A 23,363-nucleotide genomic window follows, 5' to 3' on the forward strand; every position below is an offset into this window, starting at 1 on the left:
CCATTCTCTGTGGAAAAGAGGAGGCCCCCACTTGTGAACCACACCACTCTGGAACATCTTGTTGCAGCAGGGATAGGCACATCCTCTCCTACTGAGGCTCAACCAGGCAGTCCAGGTAGGGGAAGGGGATCCAATGGCAGGCAACAGAGTTAGAGAGAGCCACCGATCTAATTGTTAGGGGATCCACATGAATACCAAGCAGGCCATCTGCTACGTATGCATAGGGGGCCTAGGTCCAGCCCCTACATGCTCTTTGGTTGGTTGTTTAGTCTCTGTGAGCCTCCACGAACTCAAATTAGTTGACTCTGTAGGTCTTTCTGTTATGTCCTTGACCTCTCTGGTTCACTCAATTCTATCCTCTTCTCTTTCACAAGACTCCTTGAAGCTCAGCTAATGTTTGGCTGCAGGTCTCCGCATCTGTGTTCATCGGCAGCTAGATAAAACTTCCCAGGAGATTGGTATGCCAGATTGTTGTCTGCAGTCATAGCAGGGTATTAGTAACAGTGTCAGAGCTTGGCTCTCTCCCATGGGATAGCTTCAAGCTGGGCCATTCCTTGTTTGGCCATTCCCTCAATCTCTGCTCCACCTTTATCTCTACACATCTTGTAGAAAGGACACATTTTGGGTCAAAGGTCCTACCTCCTTCTACTGAAAGTCTTGCCTGGCTACAGGAGAGATACCCAAGGGAGCCTGGTGTTTTCCCAGTGTCATCTAGTTCAGGTGATGCATTTAAGGCTCACTAACAGAATCTCTGTCCATTCTGAGTTCAGGGATCATCCATCAAAACCCTCCAGAAAACTGAGTTCCAGAGCAGTTGAACTGCCTAAAATCATACATCTAGTTAAAGACTAAAACTGAATGCTAGCTTTTTCAGTTCTCTGTCAAGTTTTCCTTCAATTATAGTGAAACTAAGTAAGGATAGACAATTTAAACAAAAAACGAAAAACAAACCCACAGCATTCTTGAGAGATATTGCAAAGTTTAGATTCTTCGGCCAATTCTACCTGAAATTGGATCCCTCTCTGGCAATGTAATTGAGGTTTCATTTGTATGATAATACAAATACTATATTTGTATTGACCTACTTCATACTATATAATGATTCTGACTGATGTAGTAACCCAGTGTAGGCAAAACTTTCATAACATTTACTAAATATAGTAATGAAAGCAGCAAACAGGGCATTGCATGTAGTAACTCCATTACGGCAGACATTTCGAGTGGCAAAGTAGATACAAAGCAGGCAAAAACATGTAGAAGAAGTTAGAAGAACTTTTTGAGCAAGACGACTGTCTTATAAACTACTTATATCCTCATTATAAAGATTACTGTTTTCAAAACCCATATTTAGATATCTAAAAAATTTTAAATGTTTTTGTGTGTGTGTGTGTGTGTGTGTGTGTGTGTGTGTGTGTGTGTCTGCAAGTGAAGGCCACAAATGTGTGGGTGTCTCAGAAGACCAGAAGCATTACATTTGGAGTTACAGGTTGTTATGAGTTGCCCTGTGTGAGTGCTGGGAATAGAACTTGGCTCCTCTAGAAGAACAGTAAGCACCGTTAACCATTGAGACATCTTAGATGGTATGGATGGTATGGAACTTCAAAAACAGAGAGACAAAATTATTTCAAAAGTATATATTTGACTTTCTCACAATGTGAAGTACTTAAGTGGAAAAAACCTTTATATTTTTCTGATACTTGAATTTCTAAGAAATAATTCTTTATAAAATTTTGTAAGAAAAATATAGTACAGTTAACCAGAGGAACTGAACCTCACTTATCATGTCAACACTTCTTCCTATCTAGGCCACCCTACAGAAAACAAGAAAGACAATGGTCTTAACAGCAGCCTTACATGTGTGGGCAGTAGAGAGTGAGGCCCTTTATCTGATACAGAGCCTTGAGAGAAGTCAGTGATAAACACCACAATACAATTCAGTTGGAAAGATCCTTCAGGAAGTTAAGACCAAAGACTTAAAGATCTGAGTAGCTTGTTCTACAGCTGATATCTAAGCCCTGGATCTCAACATGCAAATTTGTATGCAAATGTGCTTCTGTTAGTTGTAACAATTAGATATCAATAAAATCACTTCCTTTGAGTCTTTGAACAAATTGTTTACAGATGATAGAGCTGAGCATTTTAATCATTTTTTAACAATTTATGAAATTCTAGTGTTAAGTAAAATATTATAAAAATTTCTGAATCAATTTTTCAACAAGAATTTTAAAACTGTGTAAAATATTTCTGTTTTTCAGTGGGTCCCTATGGCTTAGGTTGGGATTGCTTGTTCAACTCTGTCAGTGACTAGTAACTTGGTTTCTGAGCAATGGCTCTGACCAATCATGGGCATACATTTTGTAAAACTTGAAAGGACTGACCCTTGATGATCCTCCAAACTTCTGGACACTCACAGGATGTCTTTAGTAAGGATCACATTGGCTTCTGTCACAATGAAGTGAGGACTTTCTTTCTTAGGACTTTGGGAAGTTGATGCATTAAAAAAAAGTCCTTTCATTACAAAACATTTTGTTTAATGTCTGGGATTCTAGTAAATCTACTCTCAATGTTATGAAATAGCTTAAATGAAACACAGTTGAATTGCTTCGAAATTGTGTGTGTATGAGACACGTGCTATATCACTGATTCTGTGTAAACGAAGAGTTCTGACTTGTCAGAAAGTTTCCTACCAGCCCCAATATCTGCTTGCAGGACTAATTGAAAAACTTGTTTCTGTTGCCCAGGATGGAGCTGCTCTACTGGTGTTTGCTGTGCCTCCTGTTACCACTCACCTCCAGGACCCAGAAGCTGCCCACCAGAGATGAGGAACTTTTTCAGATGCAGATCCGGGATAAGGCATTGTTTCACGATTCATCCGTGATTCCAGATGGAGCTGAAATCAGCAGTTACCTATTTAGAGATACACCTAGAAGGTACTGTCCTTGTAGTGATTAATGTCTTAAAAGAGGCTGCATAGAAGACAGCAAGCTTTCAAATGGAGTTCTGAAAGGCAACTTATTAACTGCATTGTGTAGTTTCTCTAAGTAAGGCAGGCATAGGGGTCATGCAATGTTTGCTCATTGGGTGAGGCTGGCTCGGCCTTCTTTCTTGTGCTCTCTTTTTTGGTGCAGAAGGCAACACTGGTATTCATATGTTGAAATGATTGCTTTCTAATTTCTATGAGAGTAAAGGATTATAAGAAAGGCTCTGTAGGATTAAACGGAAATTAATTCAATGTGTTAGAATGGAGAGAATAGAGATAGAAGGAAATTCTGAGAAACTCAAATACTGAAAAACTGACAACTACTATGTCTTTCACTCCACTGTAAGCAACTGACCTTCTGCTCTGTTTCTAAATATGCCCATCTTTGAAAGTTGTATACCTATATTCTATATACCTATATGATATGCTTGAATTAGTACATTTGAAGTTATCAATCTGTCATGCTTTAACATTTCTTTGCCTTTCATTGTAAATCTTTTGAATTAAAAGAAAAAAGATGTCCTATGGGGTCTGAGATGGCTTGGGATTCCAAAACATAGAATTGTGCCACATCACTAACCCACTTTCCAAAGACTGAGATAAAGGATCTTTATATCGTATTTTCAACTTCATGGAGGAAGAATTGTATTCTAAGCCTCTTCTATTTAATGCCCCCATTATTTCATTCTCTGATCAAGAATGACCACAGATGACCTGTTTCCAGAGGTGAAACGCGCATTGTTTCAAACCTGTAACAAAGTAACTTGTGTGAAGGAAGGCAGCAGAGTAAGAACTGGCTGGAAGTGTGAATAATTATGAAGCCTTAAATGGTGTTCATGAGACTGAAGCCATAAGATGAAATGTTTACGTAGTACATGGAGCAGCTGGCTGCCCCAGTCCTCACAGAGGCTCAGTCTGTGAGAATAAGGAAAGATACCCAAAGCCATGCATGACTTTAGAGGAATAGTAACTGAATTGTCATTGAGCATAGTTAGATTTGTGTCCTTGAAATATTTTAGTGAAGGAGACCAAACCAAAATTTTTCTTTAGGCGTGTCTTTCTTTTCCCAAATATACTTGGGTTCTGTTCCTTTTGTAGCATTCTTTAGATATAGCTTACCAATTATATAATCACATCACTTAATCAAATAAATGACTTACCCCTGCTCTTCTAAAACTTAAGTAAGCTGTACTTCCAAGGGTGGTATTAAAAATAACATTTTCTTTAAAACAGGTTTTCATTATGTGGCATTACAAAACTGTCAATAAACATTCCTTCCCCTTTCTTCCATTTACTAATTTTTTTTATTTCCAAAAAAAATATTTTAAAGGCCCCTTGTATCTACACCTGAGAGAACCGTTTGCTTACACTAGTTAGGCAGAGTTATAGCTCCAAGAAGCAACGTAACTTCAGAACTGGGGTTATACAGTGGTGTGTGCACACAGCCATGTTGATGTTCTACCTCGGATGATTGTCCTAAGGAGTAGAAAGAGACACCACATGTACATTGTTCTCATGTTTACATATACATTGCAAGGGTGGGTGGTTTGTGGTGTTCATCCCTCCTTATCCATACTTTACATCCATTCATATCATTTCTACCAACCTTACTTGGCAGGCCATGTCCTATCCCTTCTTATTGTACCTCTCTCTGTTTTATGTGCGTTTTGTGTGTGCTTAACGAGGGATGCATGGTATATGGCTGGGTCAGGTTCTCGCTGGTCCCTAACTTTCAAGCTTTCAGATGAAGCATTGCCTTAGAGATGTCCTGCTCCTGTACATGCATGATGGTCACCCTGGGCAGTGCAAGCATCCTCCTTTCTGTTAATAGGTACAGTCTGTCATCAAATTACTAATACACCATTGCTTAGCTAAGGAAAGAAACCGCTCTCTGAAGGAAGAGAACAGCAAACACATCAGATTGTGTTTGCCTCTGGCATTGCTAGCCTGTGCTGCTCCAATGAAATCCAAGAAACAAATCATGAAATTCCACACACTATTTGATACTATGTCTCCTTTTCTCTGTGATACGAAAAGGCTCAGCTTAATATCTCTGCTAAAGGATTAAAAAAAAAAAAAACCCTTCTCTTCAGAAAGTAGTCAGAACTAAATGAAAACTATTCTGACACATGTATGGGTGGCCATAGTAAGTAGTGTATCAGACTTCACACAGTAAACAGTTAAATTATCAAGCTGTCATTTTAGATAATTGTCCACTATTATTTTTAAGACACTGCATGAGCTTAATATGTTTCTCACTCTGTCTTTTCTTGCTTCTCATCACCTGCCATACCTAAATTTATCTCTGCATAGTGAAGAGAAAAACTATTTTTGTTCCAATTCTATGGATTCAGATAGAAAAAGATTCTGGATATAATGTCCTCAGGCTAGACTAATGAGATTGCTGTTAAGATTCCTGAGTTAGCTCATTGACTTAGAATTCATTCATTCGAAATTGTCCAGCAAGTGCTTGCTCTATGCAGAAATCTGTGCCAGCATGCTGAGAACAGGGCACATTACAGTGACATTGAAAATGAGCCCTAAGTGAGCCTTGGGGGGAATGTGAGATCAAATAATCACACAAATGCATACCGGCACAAATTGCAGTAAATGTGACAAGTGGAGAGCATAGGCCCTGAGAGAGAATTTGCAAACCTCTTCTGGAATAAATGAGGAAAAACATTTCTGAAGAAGTAGCATCTAAATATGAGTAGAGCAGAGAGGGAGTTTTCAAAAAAAAACCACATCTCAAAGACCCTGGAATGGGAAGTGTTTCAGAGATCACCAGAGTCCTCTGTGGTTACCACACCAATAAGCTGAAGGGATGGAGACAAGAGCAGAACCTGATGAGGAAGGTAGGACCTCACTGAGGAAGCTTGACCCAATTCTAAAATCTGAAGCTGTGAAAAGGTTCGAAGCTGAAAAAGAAAACTTATGTGGTTTACACAAGTACAGTGCAAGGGGCATGACAATGATTTGTCTCCTTCTAGGAAACCATAGCTTAAACATAAGGGCCTGACAACTGCTATTGTGTGAAGGATGTTTTTGAGTTGTGCTTGGGGAGTGGTGTGGAATACCTGTGAGAAATAATAAGGCTTAGACATAGGAAAGGAAATCTGACGTCATCAGTGATGAGTTGATTGACTTTTTCCCTTCTACTGGGAAAGAGAAATTCTACATACTTCATTTTCAATCAGTGGTAAAAGTTGGAAAAGAATGGTTCTTTCTCTGGTCACCCAGTGCTTCACCAGGTTCTAGAAATTTGGAATAGAACTTTGAATAGAGATTGCTCCTGTTTCAATGGAAAGAATAGCTGGAAGTAAAATGATTTAACAGTGGAAATCACAATTGGTTAGTTGACTCAACAAATATTTTTTAATTATTTCAGTGTCTGAGTATATACCAATGAAATAAATGAATACCCACTTGTAGCTGTCAGTCTAGTTGAGGGAGACAGAAAAATTAAAAAGGAATAAATGAAACATAATATGCTAGGTGCCAATAAATACTTTAAAAATATAGTGAAAGGGACACTCATTGGCAAGAAGGAAATATTTTACATATGGAGTTGAATGGATGTTCATAATGGTACTGGAGTAGAGAGGAGAAGTAAGAGCTTGAGCACATCCTGGCCTCTGTCTCAAAGAGCACTGCTAGGTGGGGGAGGTGTAGACCATACACATAGGAAATGGCATACATGCACCACAGACAACAAAGCACAGAGTGAAATGGTGGCAAGGCACATGCAGTTGAGTTGGACCAGGAGGGGACTTGATAGATACCATAAGCTCTGTGGGTCTAATTCTGCAGCGCACAGGTCTCAGAAGGTTTTCAGCCAGGGGAAGTGCAGTGTTTGAGGTTTACAAAACCAGGAGCCTGATCAGGAGGCCACAGCAGGTCTCAGGCAAGAGGGACACTCATGTGAATGCCCAGACTCACTAGAGAGACTGGCTGCAGGAGAGGCGATCAGAGAGAGTACAGTAGGAGTTGGGTACTGTGGTCAGCCTGGCATATGTGTTGGGGGTGGGCATGCGGAGAAGAATATCTCAAGGGAGGTTGAGTAATACAGCCTATAGGAAATAAAGCCCATCCACCTCCTTAACTGTAGAGCATGTGAGCTAGCCAGCACCTCTAGCAGTTTCCCTGATTTGCAAGGTTACAGCCAATGAAAGATAAGTAAAGTTATGAAGGCAATTTAAAGTTAGAATTTGACCATTTTTATAGGTTACTGATATTTTTATTCTCCATGAAATATCTCCTGAGGTACATGAAAAATGTCTAAGGTAAAAACAAAGAACAGAATGCTTTTATTTTCTTTTTAATTATGCTTTAAAATTCTTAACACACTTAATTCAACAGGACATGTTGGTAATAAATAAATGAATAATAAGTACACATGCTGTGTTATCTTGCAAGCCAACGGTACTATGGTTTTGGGACTATGATGTTGGAAACTGATCTTTTGACGTAGCAGGTGACGTGTCAGAGTACCATCAAGGTAACACAAACATTTGTCAAAGCATAATGCTATAGGGCACATAGAGAAGGCTTAGTGGCTATGACTTATTTCATGGTGGGGGCCCCTACAGATGGACAAGAGTTCATCTTCAACCCTGAACAGTTGGTTGAATCTTCCTTTGTTACCTTCATTGTATTATTTGATATAAAGTGTGGTTGCCTATTTGAATTTGAGCTTTAAACTCATGGACTTTCTTTTCTCTGAAAAGTATTAAATGAATAAAGCTGAAAACCAAGTGCCTTTTCTGATAAGACTTAATTGTAGTTATTAGAATCATCATAGAGTCTCAACTTTCCCATAGGTATTTCTTCATGGTTGAGGAAGATAACACCCCACTGTCAGTCACAGTGACACCTTGTGATGCGCCTTTGGAATGGAAGCTTAGCCTCCAGGAGCTGCCTGAGGAGTCCAGTGCAGATGGGTCAGGTAAGCAGCAGAATCCACCTAGCGTCAGAACTCTTAAAGTTAGTCAAAAGCCCACATAGGCTTCTGAAAGTAACAACCTGGAGCCTGAAATGGAAAAATGGCATGAGATGATACTGATCCAAGTGAAAGAAAAGAGGCAAATGGGGGTGTGTAGGTCAGTGGTTTGGACAGCCTCTGTGTCTAGTCTCTGCAGGCCTGTCTACTTACTTGTAACATCTGAAACCTTAGGTCCTTGAGTTCAGCCTCAGATGTTCATTCTGGCTTAGTTGTTGTAAGGTCTAAAATCTCTCCATAGCTGTCATTGAGGCTCAATGAAGATGAAGAGTGTTTCATCTCTAGGGAATAAAAGGTGCATTAAAGAAGTAGAGAGGCATTTAGCAGTGTTTAATGGCCAGAATGAAAAGCAAGTTAGTAGGAAAAAAAAGAGTTAGTCACCTAACAATGACAGAAGGTGGAAAGTAGATAACAGAAATCGAGTGAAAAACAGATATAACTCTTTCTAAGGGAAATTTAACTGAAAGATAAAGGCCTGCCAGATGTGCCCATGAGAAGGAAGCTTGTGAATTATAGTACTCCAGCAATTTTGGAAGAGCCCACGGGCAAACAATAAGACTTATAGTACAGGATCTCTGAGAATAACAGACATGGTAGTTCTGTTCTTCCCAGAATCGTGAAATAAGTTCATTCTGCACACTTTTAACTTATGTTAATAAGCTGGAAAACAATTATTTGCACTGCTCACCCAGTGTTCTACCAAATTCTAGAAATTGTATGCTTATATCTACATTGTGTTGATGTTAACAACAGCTTAATAATTTTTAATGGAAAAAATAGACTTCCTTTGTACTATCTTGAGAAACAATTCTGAACACCGGTCCTTAAACTCCCTTACTGGGCTTTATATCCTATATTTTAATCAGGTCATCCAGATCCACTAACAATCATGGAATTAAAATAATGGCTGACCATCTGCCAACATGTTTGATTCATATCTCTGAAATGTTTGGTCTTTGACTTAACTTTTCCTCAAACCTAACTGGATTCTGTCCCAAAGAAGAAAAGTCTTGCTCATATGTGGGCATCATTTACAATAATAAAAGATAAACTGATAGTATTATTTTATGACATAAGCCAAAATAGGGTTCTAAAACTAAAGAGTTGTGTAGATTTATATACGTACAACAATATATTTTATTGAGCTATTAATTGTCCTCAAAAATGTAGAAGAACAAAGACTGGAAGGATGCACAGGAGTAAGAAGCTACTCTGTGGTGAGAAATTAGTGACTTCATGTTCATCTTTCTTCCATTGGTGCCATTGTCTCTGTTAGAAATATGTCATGTCTTAGACATGAAGATATGATGTTTGAAAACAGTCTAAGACTGGCAATCCACAGTAACATGCAGCCTATATTTCTCCCTTGTTCCCCAGGTGACCCAGAACCACTTGACCAGCAGAAGCAGCAGATGACTGATGTGGAGGGCACAGAACTGTTCTCCTACAAGGGCAATGATGTAGAGTATTTTCTGTCTTCAAGTTCCCCATCTGGTTTGTATCAGTTGGAGCTTCTTTCAACAGAGAAAGACACACATTTCAAAGTATATGCCACCACCACTCCAGAATCTGATCAACCATACCCTGACTTACCATATGACCCCAGAGTTGATGTGACCTCTATTGGACGTACCACAGTCACTTTGGCCTGGAAGCAAAGCCCCACAGCTTCTATGCTGAAACAACCCATAGAGTACTGTGTGGTCATCAACAAGGAGCACAATTTCAAAAGCCTTTGTGCAGCAGAAACAAAAATGAGTGCAGATGATGCCTTCATGGTGGCGCCCAAACCTGGCCTAGACTTTAGCCCCTTTGACTTTGCCCATTTCGGATTTCCAACAGATAATTTGGGTAAGGATCGCAGCTTCCTGGCAAAGCCTTCTCCCAAAGTGGGGCGCCATGTCTACTGGAGGCCTAAGGTTGACATAAAAAAAATCTGCATAGGAAGTAAAAATATTTTCACAGTCTCCGACCTGAAGCCCAATACCCAGTACTACTTTGATGTCTTCATGGTCAATACCAACACTAACATGAGCACAGCTTTTGTGGGTGCCTTTGCCAGGACCAAGGAGGAGGCAAAACAGAAGACAGTGGAGCTCAAAGATGGGAGGGTCACAGATGTGGTCGTTAAAAGGAAAGGGAAAAAGTTTCTACGGTTTGCTCCAGTCTCCTCTCACCAAAAAGTCACCCTCTTTATTCACTCTTGTATGGACACTGTTCAAGTCCAAGTGAGAAGAGATGGGAAGCTGCTTCTGTCACAGAATGTGGAAGGCATTCGGCAGTTCCAGTTAAGAGGAAAACCCAAAGGAAAGTACCTCATTCGACTGAAAGGCAACAAGAAAGGAGCATCAATGTTGAAAATACTAGCCACCACCAGGCCCAGTAAGCACGCATTCCCCTCTCTTCCTGATGACACAAGAATCAAAGCCTTTGACAAGCTACGCACTTGCTCTTCAGTCACGGTGGCTTGGCTTGGCACCCAAGAGAGGAGAAAGTTTTGTATCTACAGAAAGGAAGTGGGTGGAAACTACAGTGAAGAGCAGAAGAGAAGAGAGAGAAACCAGTGCCTAGGACCAGACACCAGAAAGAAGTCAGAGAAGGTTCTTTGCAAGTACTTCCACAGCCAAAACCTGCAGAAAGCAGTGACGACAGAGACAATCAGAGATCTGCAACCTGGCAAGTCTTACCTACTGGACGTTTATGTTGTAGGACATGGGGGACACTCTGTGAAGTATCAGAGTAAACTTGTGAAAACAAGGAAGGTCTGTTAGTTACCTTAAGTGAAGATCAGTAGAACTCCCGGAGAGATATGGAATCACACTGCCTGTTACTGACTACTCTCATGACAAACAGAAGTTGTACTTGAAAGAAAGGATAACAACATGTGTACATTGATGCCTGTGTAATGTAACGTGGAGACTTGTATTCACGCACACCTGTGGTACTTAGGGTCCATCTGTCTAATGCTGGCTAATGTCAAAGGAAGAGAGTATCTTGATGGATGCCACTCCTTACTTTGACCATTGCATGAACTTCTTCTAAATTATTTTATTACCTAAAATTTTAAAATATGCCATTCGTTGCACACATTCACAAATGCAAATCATTCCTCTCTATAGATGTTAGGGGAAATTTATATATAAATATATAAATATAAATTATTTTATAAAGTCTGTTTTAAATGTTGGTGTTTCTATTATTGTAAGCTATTAAATTTTTTCTCTGTTAAAGTATAGACCTAATCTAAGATCGCATCATCCTCTAAGCAGTAATATTGTTGTAAATTCTTATTTGTTCAGTAAAACATTTAAATGCTGTCAGTATGTATCCCATGTAAAAACTTGATATACAATATATTCATGTACATAAAATTAAGAATATTAGATTATTACACTATTCATTTTTCCAAGCAGTACTGTGGTATATTCAATCTCTTACCTGTCCTTAAAACTGCTTTTCTGTAAGTTGGCACCAAAATTTAGTCTTATTCAGTAGCTAGGGGAAACGTTGCCTGTCTTGACATTGACTCTGCAGGCTCTACCAAAGCAGCATGAGGGCACTTTTATCCTCTACAGACTTTACTTGGAAATCCCAAGGCATCATGGAACCACAAGATTCAGAAACACTGGTCATTGTTAATCACCTAAAACAATATGACTTTAGGAGGATGTTACTGCCCACTATTCCCTTTCCCATTGACAAAGTTAAGGAAATGGTAGGTGTGGACACAATGACACCGTGAAATACCTTCTATCATAAGAAATTGTCATTTGTAAAATCCTGACTCTAAACCCTTGTGTTCTATGGCTACAGTGGGGACAGGCACAATGGTGCTGTCCTCTGCATGCTGGCACAGCCTTGGCTGTCAAGAGTTCACCAGCGTCATTGCTATGGAGTATAGGAATACTATGGCTGAGACAGGGCTACTTATAACTCCCTATGATGTGTGCTCTACCTTACCTTAAGAGAAAATAGACTGTTGTGCCATACTCTCTAACTTCTTAGCAGTAACTTTCAGCAAAATTAATGCATCCATGCGATGCAGGAACAACATCTGAACTAATTTTTTGAAAGCTGACGACTATATACCAATGCTTTATTTAAGTAGCTTCAATAAATGGAGAAACTGACAAATGAACACCCAGAGAAATTCTTCATCTACAAATGTGGGGAAAACAGCTTCCTAATGTTGCTGAGGAACTTGTAAGTGGGACTGCAGTGAATCAGATTACTGTTGCTCTGAAGGTCTGGGATCCTGGATACTGCCTAACTCCCAGCATCTGGGAACCAGACTGAGCTGATCTAACCAAGCTTTGAGTTTTCTGCTAGGTGTGATGGTAGTTTCTTCATATTGTGGACAAATACAAGAATCCTCTACTGACGCTAGGGAGAAAATTGCCTTTTAAAAGTAAGGAAAACCAAACACATAATGAAAGATCTACTGCTCACAACAAAAGGGAAATACATGAAAACTGTGCCTTGCTACACATTGATGCACTAAGATTTCAAGAGCATCCAGGTAGATGAGGGCCAAGACTCATTCATTCCCACTTTAGAAATAACTACAATATGCTAATATGAAAGCAAAACCTGGCCGACGCTGATGTCTGAGTGAGCAATAGGTACTGAGGGAGATGACGCCCAATGCCGTGTGTAGACAGACATTGAACAGAGAAGGTTTTGAGATATTTAGCTCATGATCTTTCCTTTTCAAGTGCAATGACTGAGAAAGAACAGAATATATTTAAAACAAGAGAAAAAAATAGGAAAGTTTCGCCCAAGTGTGGTGGTACACAAATGTGTACCAGGAGACGGAGGCAGACAGAGTTTTGTGAGTTTGAGTTCAGCCTGGTCTATTTAATGAGCTACATCGTGAGACTCAGCCCAGAAAAATGAAACAAAGCAAAACAAACAAATGGTTTTAGAGTTGCAAGAGGTAAGCACGTTACTATGCAGACTGAAAATGTTTTCCAAATACAAGTCACCAATTTTTGGTTGAAACGAAACATTCATTTATAGGTTAGTGTTTAAAAAGTAGTCTTTTAATGCCATAATTTCTTAAGTGTCTTAAGAACTGATGACTGTAAGTGATCACTTCGAAGTTCTAAGAAAAGAATTTTGAAGATTGGAGTATTTCTAATATGTTTGCATGTACAAAGTTAAGATCAGAAGTTTATTAGTCCATTAATTAACATGTATGCAAACATGCATTCTTCATCTCAAAAACACATAACAGAATTTTAAGAATTAATTTGTAATCAGTATGTAGATTAGTCAGTATGCAGAATATTTTGTCTGCATGCATATCTCTGTACCAAGTGTGTGCCTGGTGCCTATGGAGGCTAGAATTGAGTGTGGATCTCTGAGGACTGTGGGTACAGACAATTGTGAGCCACCATGTGGGTACTGGGAAATGAGCTTCAGTTCTCTGGAAGAGGAGCCAGTGCTCTTAATCACTGAGCCATCTATCTAGACCCTAAATCAATTTTACACATGTATTCAAAGATTAGAACTAAAAGGACATATGCAATGTTTGATTTTGTTGCCCAAAACACATCTGAAGTAGCTAATATTTCTATGTCCTCAATAGTCAAGTGAAATGATGAGTTCAGTTTAAACTGACAAATTACAGAATTCAAAGTACAGTTAATTCTTCTTTTAAAAGTTTAAAAATATGTTTGTGTATGTATAGAGGCTCTATGTGCATACATGTTTCATGTATCTGCAGAAGACTGAAGGGGGCATTGGCTCCCTTAGAACTGGAGTTACAGGCAGTTGTGACCTGACATGAGGATGTGGGGCGTTGAACCTGGTCTCCTGGAAGAGCAGCCAGTACTCTGATCCACTGAGCCATCTCACCAACCTGATAACCTAGTGTTCATTGCTTACTTTGTGAGGTTGGGGGTGGGTGCACTCAGTGAAATCAGACACAAACACATTTTGGCATACAGTTTGCTGATTAGGTGGACTTTAATCCAGAATCCCTTCAGTACTTTGCCACCACTTTGCATAGGTAAACTAACCCTGCCATCTGCCTTACAATGGGGGTCTACTCAGGACACCAACCCATGTTTCTTAACACCTTGTCAACAGTTCAACAGATCACCTAGTGATAACATCCCACTTTACAAGGAGGAAAGTGATGTCTCCCTAGGACTGGAACACAGCTTCCTTTATTCCCAACTTACTGCTTTCTCAGGACTTGGTTTTAAGCATGAGGTTTTATCATAGAGATAAAATCCTGCTCTCAGCTTCTCTTCCCAGGACCAAGCTGATAGGGTTCCATGAAGGTGTCAGCTGTCATCTATTTTTTCTGGGTGGTCTGGGAGACATCAGGTCACCCAGGGAGCTTGACTCAGAAGAGTATACAGTACTCTACTACCTCAGCCTTTGTTGTTGGTTTGAAAACAGGAAGTACCAAAGAGAAGAGCAGCCCAAACAATAGAGTAGAGAAGGAAGGACAGGTTTATCCAATTTGCTTCTCTCAGAGGCCCAGGAGATGAAGAGAAGTGAGAGTTGTAAGACAATTCTATTTTATTAAGATTTTGCATGCTGTCCCACATGCAACTCACCCTGGAAATTCTGACCCAAGTCACCATCCTATGATAAAATTGTATCCCACTGACAGAAACTTAATTTCCTAGGTGTACCAACCGTGTGTGCAAACATGATTGATTTGAGTTACAGTCTTTCAGAGCCTGCCCATATTTCTTTCACAGATACTTTTATAGTATTCTTCTCACTTGCAAATAAGAAAGAAAGGTTGTTGATGCACTGCCTGAAAAAATAATTGGCCCACAATTGAAAAGCTGAGTCGTAGGCATACCAACACTGCTTCACTGTCCCTGTGCAGGTCTCCATACAGATAGGAAGGGACCAGTTTTGGTGTGGGAAGGTGCCCTGGGTCCTAGTCAAATCCAAGGATGTTTATACTATTCTGCACTACCGTGTTTCATAGTTGTAGGGATTACATCCAGAGGTATTACAGACCAAGGATGTTACTGGAACGTAGCCACTACTCACTATGCTGCCCAGGAGAACTTTCCGGGAAAAGAGCTGTTCTTGAAACTTGTTAGGAATGTATTTAGACTAAACCAAGGGCAGACATAATAAGGCAACCTCCCAGAACAGAGTCTTGCCCCAAGAGATTAGGTAAAGGATTTATGTTTGAGTAAACACAAAGGTGTAAATCAGAGGGATTGGAGGAGATCAGGGCCGATTGAGGGTGACAGGATGCAGATATTGCAGTCTAAAAAACAAGACCAAATTGAAAATGCAACTGGAATGGGCCTAGCATAAAACTGGGCTATTTAAGCAGTAGTTTCAAATCACAGTCTCTGGTTGTTTTGATTTGCATTTTCCTGATGAATAAGGATGTTGAACATTTCTGTAAGAGCTTCATTACCATTCCAGATTCCTCTGTTGACAATTTTCTGATTAGCTCTGTACCCCATTCTCTAATTAGGTTATTTGGGTTCTTGGTGTCTAACTTCTTGAGTTCTTTATAAATTTTGGATGCTAGCCCCCTATCAGATGTAGCGCTTTTTCTTTTTTTCCCAATCTGTAGGTTGCCATTTTGTCTCATCCTTACGGATGCTTTCGGTTTCACGTGGTCCCATTTATCAATTGTTGATTTTAGAGCCTAAGCCATTGGTTTTCTGTTCAGGAAAAATTTCCCTGAGCCAATTCATTCAAGGCTACTTCCCACTTTCTCTTCTATTGGATTCAGTGTATCTGGTTGTATATTGAGCTCCTTGATCTACTTGGACTTGAGCTTTGCGCTCTCTACCTCTTTTTCTCCTTCCTTCCCCCTTTCTCTCTCCCTCCCTTTATCTCTTTAAAACCTTCTGCTTCCTCTCTTTTATCCTTCTCCCCCTCACTCCACCTTCTCACAAACTGCCTAAAATTAGTTCCCATTCAAATTATCATGATTTGGACATAAGCAAATATGTAGTTCTTTTATGTAATTGCCTCTTGGTATAATCTCTCGACTGTGAAAACATGGTAGCACCGGATAATATAAGCAGTTTTCAGGGTGAACCTTTCAAAATCCCAAGGTATACATAATTAGTCATTATTATAAAAAGGTATTCCTTCTGAAAAAATTTATCTATACTAAGCAGAACCAAGCATATAGTACTTGGAACACAGAAGGTTGATTAGAGTGTTCTAGAAAATGCACCCTGGACTCTGGACTGTCAAGGAAGATTTAGCATAGGAGTGCTTTTATCACAGTGTCTGGAATAGTCATACAGTGCTAGTCAGATACCCAAAGAAGCACAGGAGAAGGTCTGCTCTGAATATTCTCTGTACCTGAGTCTGGGGAAGTGGCTCTGAGGCTAAAACACCGACTGTTCTTCTAGAGTATCTAGTCTAAGTCCTAGCACCTACATGGCAATTCACAACCATTTGTAACTTCGGTCTCATATCTAACACCCTTTTCCTGTCTTTGCAGTCACCAGGCACAAATGTGGTACACAGACATCATGCAGACAAAACATCCATACACATAAAATAAATATATTACTTTAAAACTTGTCTGAATGCAAAATAACCAGACTATAATTTACCCATACCCATAGTAATGACAATAGGCACAGCTAGCTACAAGCAGTTAATAGCACCTCTGTAGTCCAATGCTTGGTTTCCATGTGGGTCAGCAATGGCTAAGCCTTAGAACATTTCATGCTTTCTGCATTTTCTGGATATGGTAAGTGCTTTAAGTGGGACAAACAAGCACACATATATTCGCTTAAATACAGAAATAACATTCCAGCCATTTTATCGTGATGAGTGTTTTATAAGGCATTTTAATTAGTAGCATTAACTTTCTATCTCCTTACAGGAGCTTACCATTTCTGTCTCCCAGCTATAAGGTGCAGGTTGTTGAATTCCTCAGCCTTTCACCAACATAAAACTCAATGCTTGGGTACAGAGAAATGACAGGAATCTGAAAGAAAGGTACTGAGTCACAACACAAACAATTCATTGTTGTACAGGTATGAGTGACTAATGATAGACACTGGACGGTCAGTACAGTGGTGTGCTGGACATATGTAGCTGCTCTCAGTATCAGATGCCAGTTAGTTAGCAGCTCCCATGGGCAGGCATTCCAGGAGGCCCAACTTAAAGTGGGCAGATGTATACTGTGTTCTAAAGATTTGGGTACCAAAGCATACAGAATGTTCATGTTCTGCTGTGGAGATCTTGGAAGAGCAGAACTACTGTTTTTAAGAGTTCTTAGATTGCGATTGTCCTTCATGATGCTCATTCCGACTTTTAAAGTCTCCATGGCTTATTCATGTGAAAAAAAAAGAAAATATTCCTTTATTCAGCTAAACTGATATAATACTGAGAAGTCATATAAATATACTGAGAAGTCATATAAAGAAAGAAGGAGAAATTAGCATGCTTGAAGCTCGCCTGGACATTGACAAAACATCAGTGAGATGAATAAGTGTGGGCAACCTGAAACAGAAAAGAAACCATTGGCAAATAGTTGCTGAGTTCTTTATAATGTATAGAATTTTCCTATCTTATACTGTGTGATACGCCACCACAATAAACTGGTTGGTACTTGATCCCATCTATTAGTCTCTAGAATTTGCTGTGATACTCATATATGGTATGAATGTCTGTGATATGCATTAATAAAGGTTTCTTTAATGCTCCGGTTCAGTACACAAGCAGTTATCTGTGGTTGTCATTTCTGTCCTGCTGTGTGTATATTGCTTTTCTCTGTCATTGCTTTCTTTAATAGAAAGTATTTGGGGATTTTTCACTACATAGCTGCCAAGCCTTGTGTTGAGGGCTTGGCAACACAATCCAACACTGGACGGATTGGTTTTGATTTGCTTCCTTGGAGAATGATCATCCAACTGCCTTCCATGAAGCTCACTAGCTCTAAGTTTGTTAGGCCACTTCCTTTTCTAGAAGACTACCTCAGATGACCTATCCTGAGCTTGCTGGAGACATTCCCATTTGCTTCATTGTGCCTGTGTCCCCACACTCTTCCATGCCTGACCATGCTTGATTTAAGGAGCTCACACACAAACACTGCCTTTGATCTAGGCCGAACTCGGGCTTGCATGGAAAAGGAGAAGGCCAGAGACAGGATTTAAGCACAGCCTTTGCAGCTTTTGAATCCATCACTGTGGTTTAATGGGTTACTTTTTCTGGAAAACGATAAACACAGAATGCTGACACATGGCTGCCTTTCTTGCTCTCCACAATTGGAAACCATTTTTGATTGATGAAGTGTATGTAGTAGATATGTGCAAACTATGTCATGCCCCTAGTGTCAGAAAACTTGATTCTTCACTTTAATTCTTCTCCACAAAGACAGTTATTTTAGCAGTTCAATTTGAAATCTGACACTTTCCCTTCTATGCACACACATACACATACACACGCATTGCAATTTTAGCATATATAAAATTATACTAAATAGACAGTTCTTCTGAATTTTCCAGTTTTACATGATACTTTGACCCATATTCTATTCCAGTCTGATTTCATTTTTAAGCAATCTCTTTTTCCCTTCCCATTATTCTCATTCATTCACACCATGTGTGTTTTATGACCACATGGTGGAGGCCTGAATCAGTCACATTTCTAACCAACCTCTCCTATGCTCTAACCAACCTCTCCTATGTTTGGTAACAGAACCTTCTTCTGCAGAGAATTAAACTACTTCCAGAAAGTGCATTCGTTTTCAGTCTTTTAGCATATTGGTAGGGATACTTCTCTGACAATGATTCTTAAAATCAGACTTCTGTGCTCAGATGTCAAATCTAAAAAAATTACCTGAAGGCCCCAGTTCAGCGATTTTTACTTTAACATTAAATTACATTATTGCCTGCGGTGATCCTGTGTCTCTGGTTCATACTAATCAAGTTGGCATGTAAAGTTGACACTTTTGGTTCCATTATCTCCTGTATGCCTGTGACTTAGATGCTGAGGTAAAAGCAGGCCATCCCCTGGCTTCTCGTTCAACATTCACAAAGCCTCTACGTTGCACCCAAATACATTCCAATAAGGGCAAAACCATGCTTTTTATCTCTCCATTTTATTTCACTGTGGGAAAACACTCAATGTGAGATCTAGATTCTTAGTGATTTTTTTTTGAGGCTAACCATGTACTATTGTTAACTATTTGTACAGTTTTGAGTAGCAAACCTCTAGAATTGCATCCATCTTGGTTAACTGGACTTGACCACTGATGAGTGTCTCTCAGTGTTCCTTCTCCACAGTCCCCGGTGTCCCTCCTTATGCTCTGCCTTTTGTGAATACTCCTAGTTTAGCGATCTTATAAGTACAATCAATCACACAATTATTTTTTGAGGGGGAAGCCTGGCTTTCTTTAACTTAACAAAATTTTCATAAAGTTCACTCATGTGGCTCTATATTGAAGAATTTACTTGTTTTCCCAAGTTTGAGTCACGCTCCCTGACACAGACTTGCTACGTCATGCTTATCTTCATTGATGCCAGGGTTGCCTCAGTGGCTCAGCTGTTTTAGCATCCTAAATGACCAGAGGCTATGGTCTCATTAACACCCTTTCTTTCCTTTTGTAAATGTAAAATTACATTTATTCATTGGGAGATAATGCCATGTCAGGTCTGTTGAAACCAGAGGACAAAGCCAGAAGTTAGTTCTTGCCTTTTACCATGTGGTGCCTGGGGATCAAACTCAGGTCACCAAGCTTGATAGGAATCTCCCTCCCTCTAACATCCTTTTAAGGCCTGTCCTCTGCCTGCATGCTAGTTTCTGGACTGTTCAGGTGAGTGGCTGATGTGTGTAGAAATGCAGCCTCACATGTTTTGGAGGTTAATGACATACATCTCATGACTTCTACGACTGTCGAGAGCGTACATGAAATGCTGGCCTACACTGCTTTCTATTGCTGAGCACCATGACCAAAGCAACTTGGAAAGGAAAGAATTTCGTTCGCCTTACAGCTCTCGGTCCACTGCAAAAGGATGGTAAGGTCGAAAACCCAAGGCAGGGACTAAAGCAGATCCCACATAGAAACACTGCTTGGTTTTTGCTTGCTATGGCCTGTTCAGCTTGCTTTTCTTATGCCACCCAAGATTACTTGTCCAGGGGTGGCAATGCCTCAGTGGACTGGACTCTAACACATCAATCATTAAGCAAGAAAACACAAGGCAGAGTTGCCTACTGGCCAATCCGATGGAGGCACCTTTGTGTCAAGTTGATAAACAACCAATAGAGCAGAGGCCTTTAAACTTCCCATTTCATGGCCCTACTAAAGTTGAGTTATGTAAAGGGACAATGACATAGTAAGCAAATGTGCTCTTGAGAAAAACTCAGAGAAACCTGAACAGTTGAATAAGAGTTATTTAATTGTAAGCACTTCATTCATTTTGAGTAAGATAAAATACTAGATGTTAATACTATCATAGTCTGTTAACAAGTTTATAAAAAATACTTTTTACATAAGCAGAGGATAAAAATTCAGTCATAAAATCTCATGTGGAATATGATAGTTGGAATATCCTTGACTTGGAACTGTAATTTCCTGGTCCAGGACTATGATGTCTGTTGGATTTTGTTCCTGATAGTGCTTTTACTGTTTTTAAAACACTCTTGTTAAAGAAAATGAGTGGAAACCAGTCTCCTAAGAATGCCTTAGTTTTACTAAAATAAGTTTTGAAATGGCTTATATTCTCATACTTTGAGATATTATCACTATTTTTATTAATATTATTTTTATTATTTGAGATGTTATGGCTCCATTATTCCATTATTTTGATTCTCTCTTATACTAGTTTTCCATTTTTAGCTTAAAATTTTAATTTATATTTTCTTTAAATTCTGTTACTTTCAAGTTCATTATTCAGAAGTTATTCTTAGCATGCTCTAGTCTTTATGTGTGTTCTCTATTAATGACTTTTTTCTTGTATTGCTTTCTGCCTTCTTTAAAGCTTCGTATTGGCTCTTTGTGAATTTCACATCATGCACCTCAATCCTTCCCATCTCCTTTTCCCCTTTTACCTAACCTCCACCCTTATATTCTTCCCCCTAACAAAAGAGAAAAAAGTTCTGTCTGTGGAAGCTGTTATGTGTCACACTGTGTTCCACAGTACACTCTTGTATCCACACTGTTTGCTTGTTTATGTTCATTTCAATGATTCCTTGGTCTGTTAGGAAGCCTCTGGATTCTGCTACCCAATCAGTACTGGAACCTCACTTGGACTCCTCTTGGACATGCTGTTGTTGCACTGTGTTGTGCAGTTAGACTTACTGGACAAGTCTCCTCATGCACTCCAGTGGTTCATCAACTGGATAGATATTGAGGTGGCCAATTCAAAACCCTGGATGTGGGACTGAGAGGAATTTGAGCTGGTCAGCCCACTGGCTCTCCTGCTTTCCAGGTTGGCTCACCAGTAACCCTGCCACCAGAGTCAGCTCTAGTCTGCTCTCCATGCCATTGCAGGGCTTGCTCTCCCAAATGTTGCAGCTTGTGAGGTACAGGGCCAGTTCTCCCACTCTCATCTCTCCCTCCTCTAAGCCACCACACACCAGAAAAGAGGCAGGGCTGGCTCTCCTATGCTCATGTCCTCAGGGGTGGCTCACCCTCAGCCCATACATTCAGATCCATTTGTATTGTGCTGCCCAGGCTAGGTAGAGCCTCCTGAGTTCTGAAGAAGGTGACAGGCAGGGCCAGCTCTCCCTCTTTGATAACCTCAGGGCCTGCAGTAAGTGGCAAGGAGCAAAGAGGGGCATCTTCCCCTCACCCATGTCACCACATGGCAGATAAGTGGTGAGGTCAGCTTTCCCACCATGTCCTTGCCACCCCACTCTGGAGTGCTATAGCTGTCAAGGAGCAGGACCAGCTCTCCTGCTCCCATGACCTCAGCACCAGGTCAGTAGTGATGGGAGGAGGGTATCTCTCCCTTGTTCATGCCACCATACAGGAGACCAATGGCAAGGTCTTCTCTCCGATGTTCATACCTTCTGGGCTGGCTCACACCCCCATGACAAGCCTTCCCACATGCCCAGGTAATGGGTGGGAAAAGTTGTGCACAGCCCTCAGACATCAACATGTTCTTGGGTGGCAACCCAGACTAGGTACATCTACCTGGACTTTGGTGGTAACAAGTCCCTGCAGACTCAGAGGTAGACCCCAGTAGCATCAAAAGCTAGGACTCCATGCTCTCAGGCATCACCAGGTACACTCACGTAGGATTGTTCCTCACTACCTTCAACTGTCCAGTTCTGTCCCTCTTCATTGTGCGCACATATCCTTCTGTTTCTCTTTCTTTTTCATTTATTTACCACTTACTTGTTCCTCTTAGTGGCACCCCAGGTCGCTGAGTGTCTGGTGTCACCTCAGGAATGGTTTTAGGAGTACTATGTCCCACTCATGCATTATGGCACCAGGCAGTAGTCATCTCGGGCATCATCTTCAGTCCTCTCACTCAGGCCTGCGTGATGCCCAGCGGGTGGTCATCTCAGGCTCACTCCTCACTTAGACTGCTCACGTGGCCTCAAGAAAGGGTTTTCTGTTTTGGAGGGATTCTTCTAATCTCAGGCTCACTCCCATCCTGGAATCCTGTCTGGGTCTGCAGGACTGGTGGTCATCTCAGGCTAGCTTCCTGTCCAGGCCCCTGAACAAATATTTAATGGTTTAAATTGTCTAATATTTATACCAATAATGACATTGGAGTTATAAACTGAGGCAGCGAGGTAACTTTATTTTCTTAACTATATACAAAATATCTAATTCTGATGTTACAACTACACTGCTAGCTCTTTAGAAATCTTTATCTGTGTCATTCTATCATAGGACCCTTTAGCTCTCTTTACAAGAATACTGTTTTACCTGCATCCTGTCAGTTCTTCTCATGGTTTTCCTGTATGAAGAGAAAATCCCCATCTCTGACCTGGAGCTCCTTCCATGTAGGCTCTTCCAAGCCAAAAACAAACAAACAAACAAACAAACAAAAACCAAAACCAAATAAAACAAAACATGAGAACACTTGGCAGAAGAAACTACGTTACCATCATGGTGGGTAGGGGGTCCAAGCCAAGTCAGTAGAGGCTGAACCTATACAATGGGGTAGCTTGAAACCACATCAGACTTTGCTTCAGGTCATAGAGCAGAGACCACAAGCCCTCTCCCAGGCAACTTGCCTTAAAATAGCTAGAGTAAAAGGCTTTAGTATTCTTATCTATGGAGGCTTTTGGAGCCACACCCAACTACATCTCTTCAGGGCACACCTAACTGCATCTGACTAATGCAATATTTACTTAAGTTTTTATAGTTTGCTAACAATTAGCTTTTCTGTGTACAATAATCAAATATCCTGTAACACCCTGGCACCGGACTGTTGGTCATCTCAGGGTCTTTTTTCAGGG

At 40.3% G+C, this 23,363-nt stretch overlaps 1 protein-coding gene across 1 annotated transcript in view; it reads left to right on the plus strand.

Moving 5' to 3' along the window:
* Window positions 1-12,117, plus strand: part of Ndnf (neuron-derived neurotrophic factor) — a 37,478-nt gene extending 25,361 nt beyond the window's left edge. Inside the window, exons 2-4 of the mRNA NM_001399535.1 lie at window positions 2,742-2,930; window positions 7,801-7,925; window positions 9,357-12,117. Of these exons, the coding sequence (NP_001386464.1) occupies window positions 2,743-2,930; window positions 7,801-7,925; window positions 9,357-10,750 (1,707 nt within the window). The 5' untranslated portion in view covers window position 2,742 and the 3' untranslated portion in view covers window positions 10,751-12,117. The remainder of the gene's footprint in view (window positions 1-2,741; window positions 2,931-7,800; window positions 7,926-9,356) is intronic.
* The last annotated feature ends 11,246 nt before the right edge of the window (window positions 12,118-23,363 follow it).

Source organism: Rattus norvegicus, chromosome 4 (genome assembly GCF_036323735.1).
Source record: "Rattus norvegicus strain BN/NHsdMcwi chromosome 4, GRCr8, whole genome shotgun sequence".
NCBI classification, from domain to species: Eukaryota; Metazoa; Chordata; class Mammalia; order Rodentia; family Muridae; genus Rattus; species Rattus norvegicus.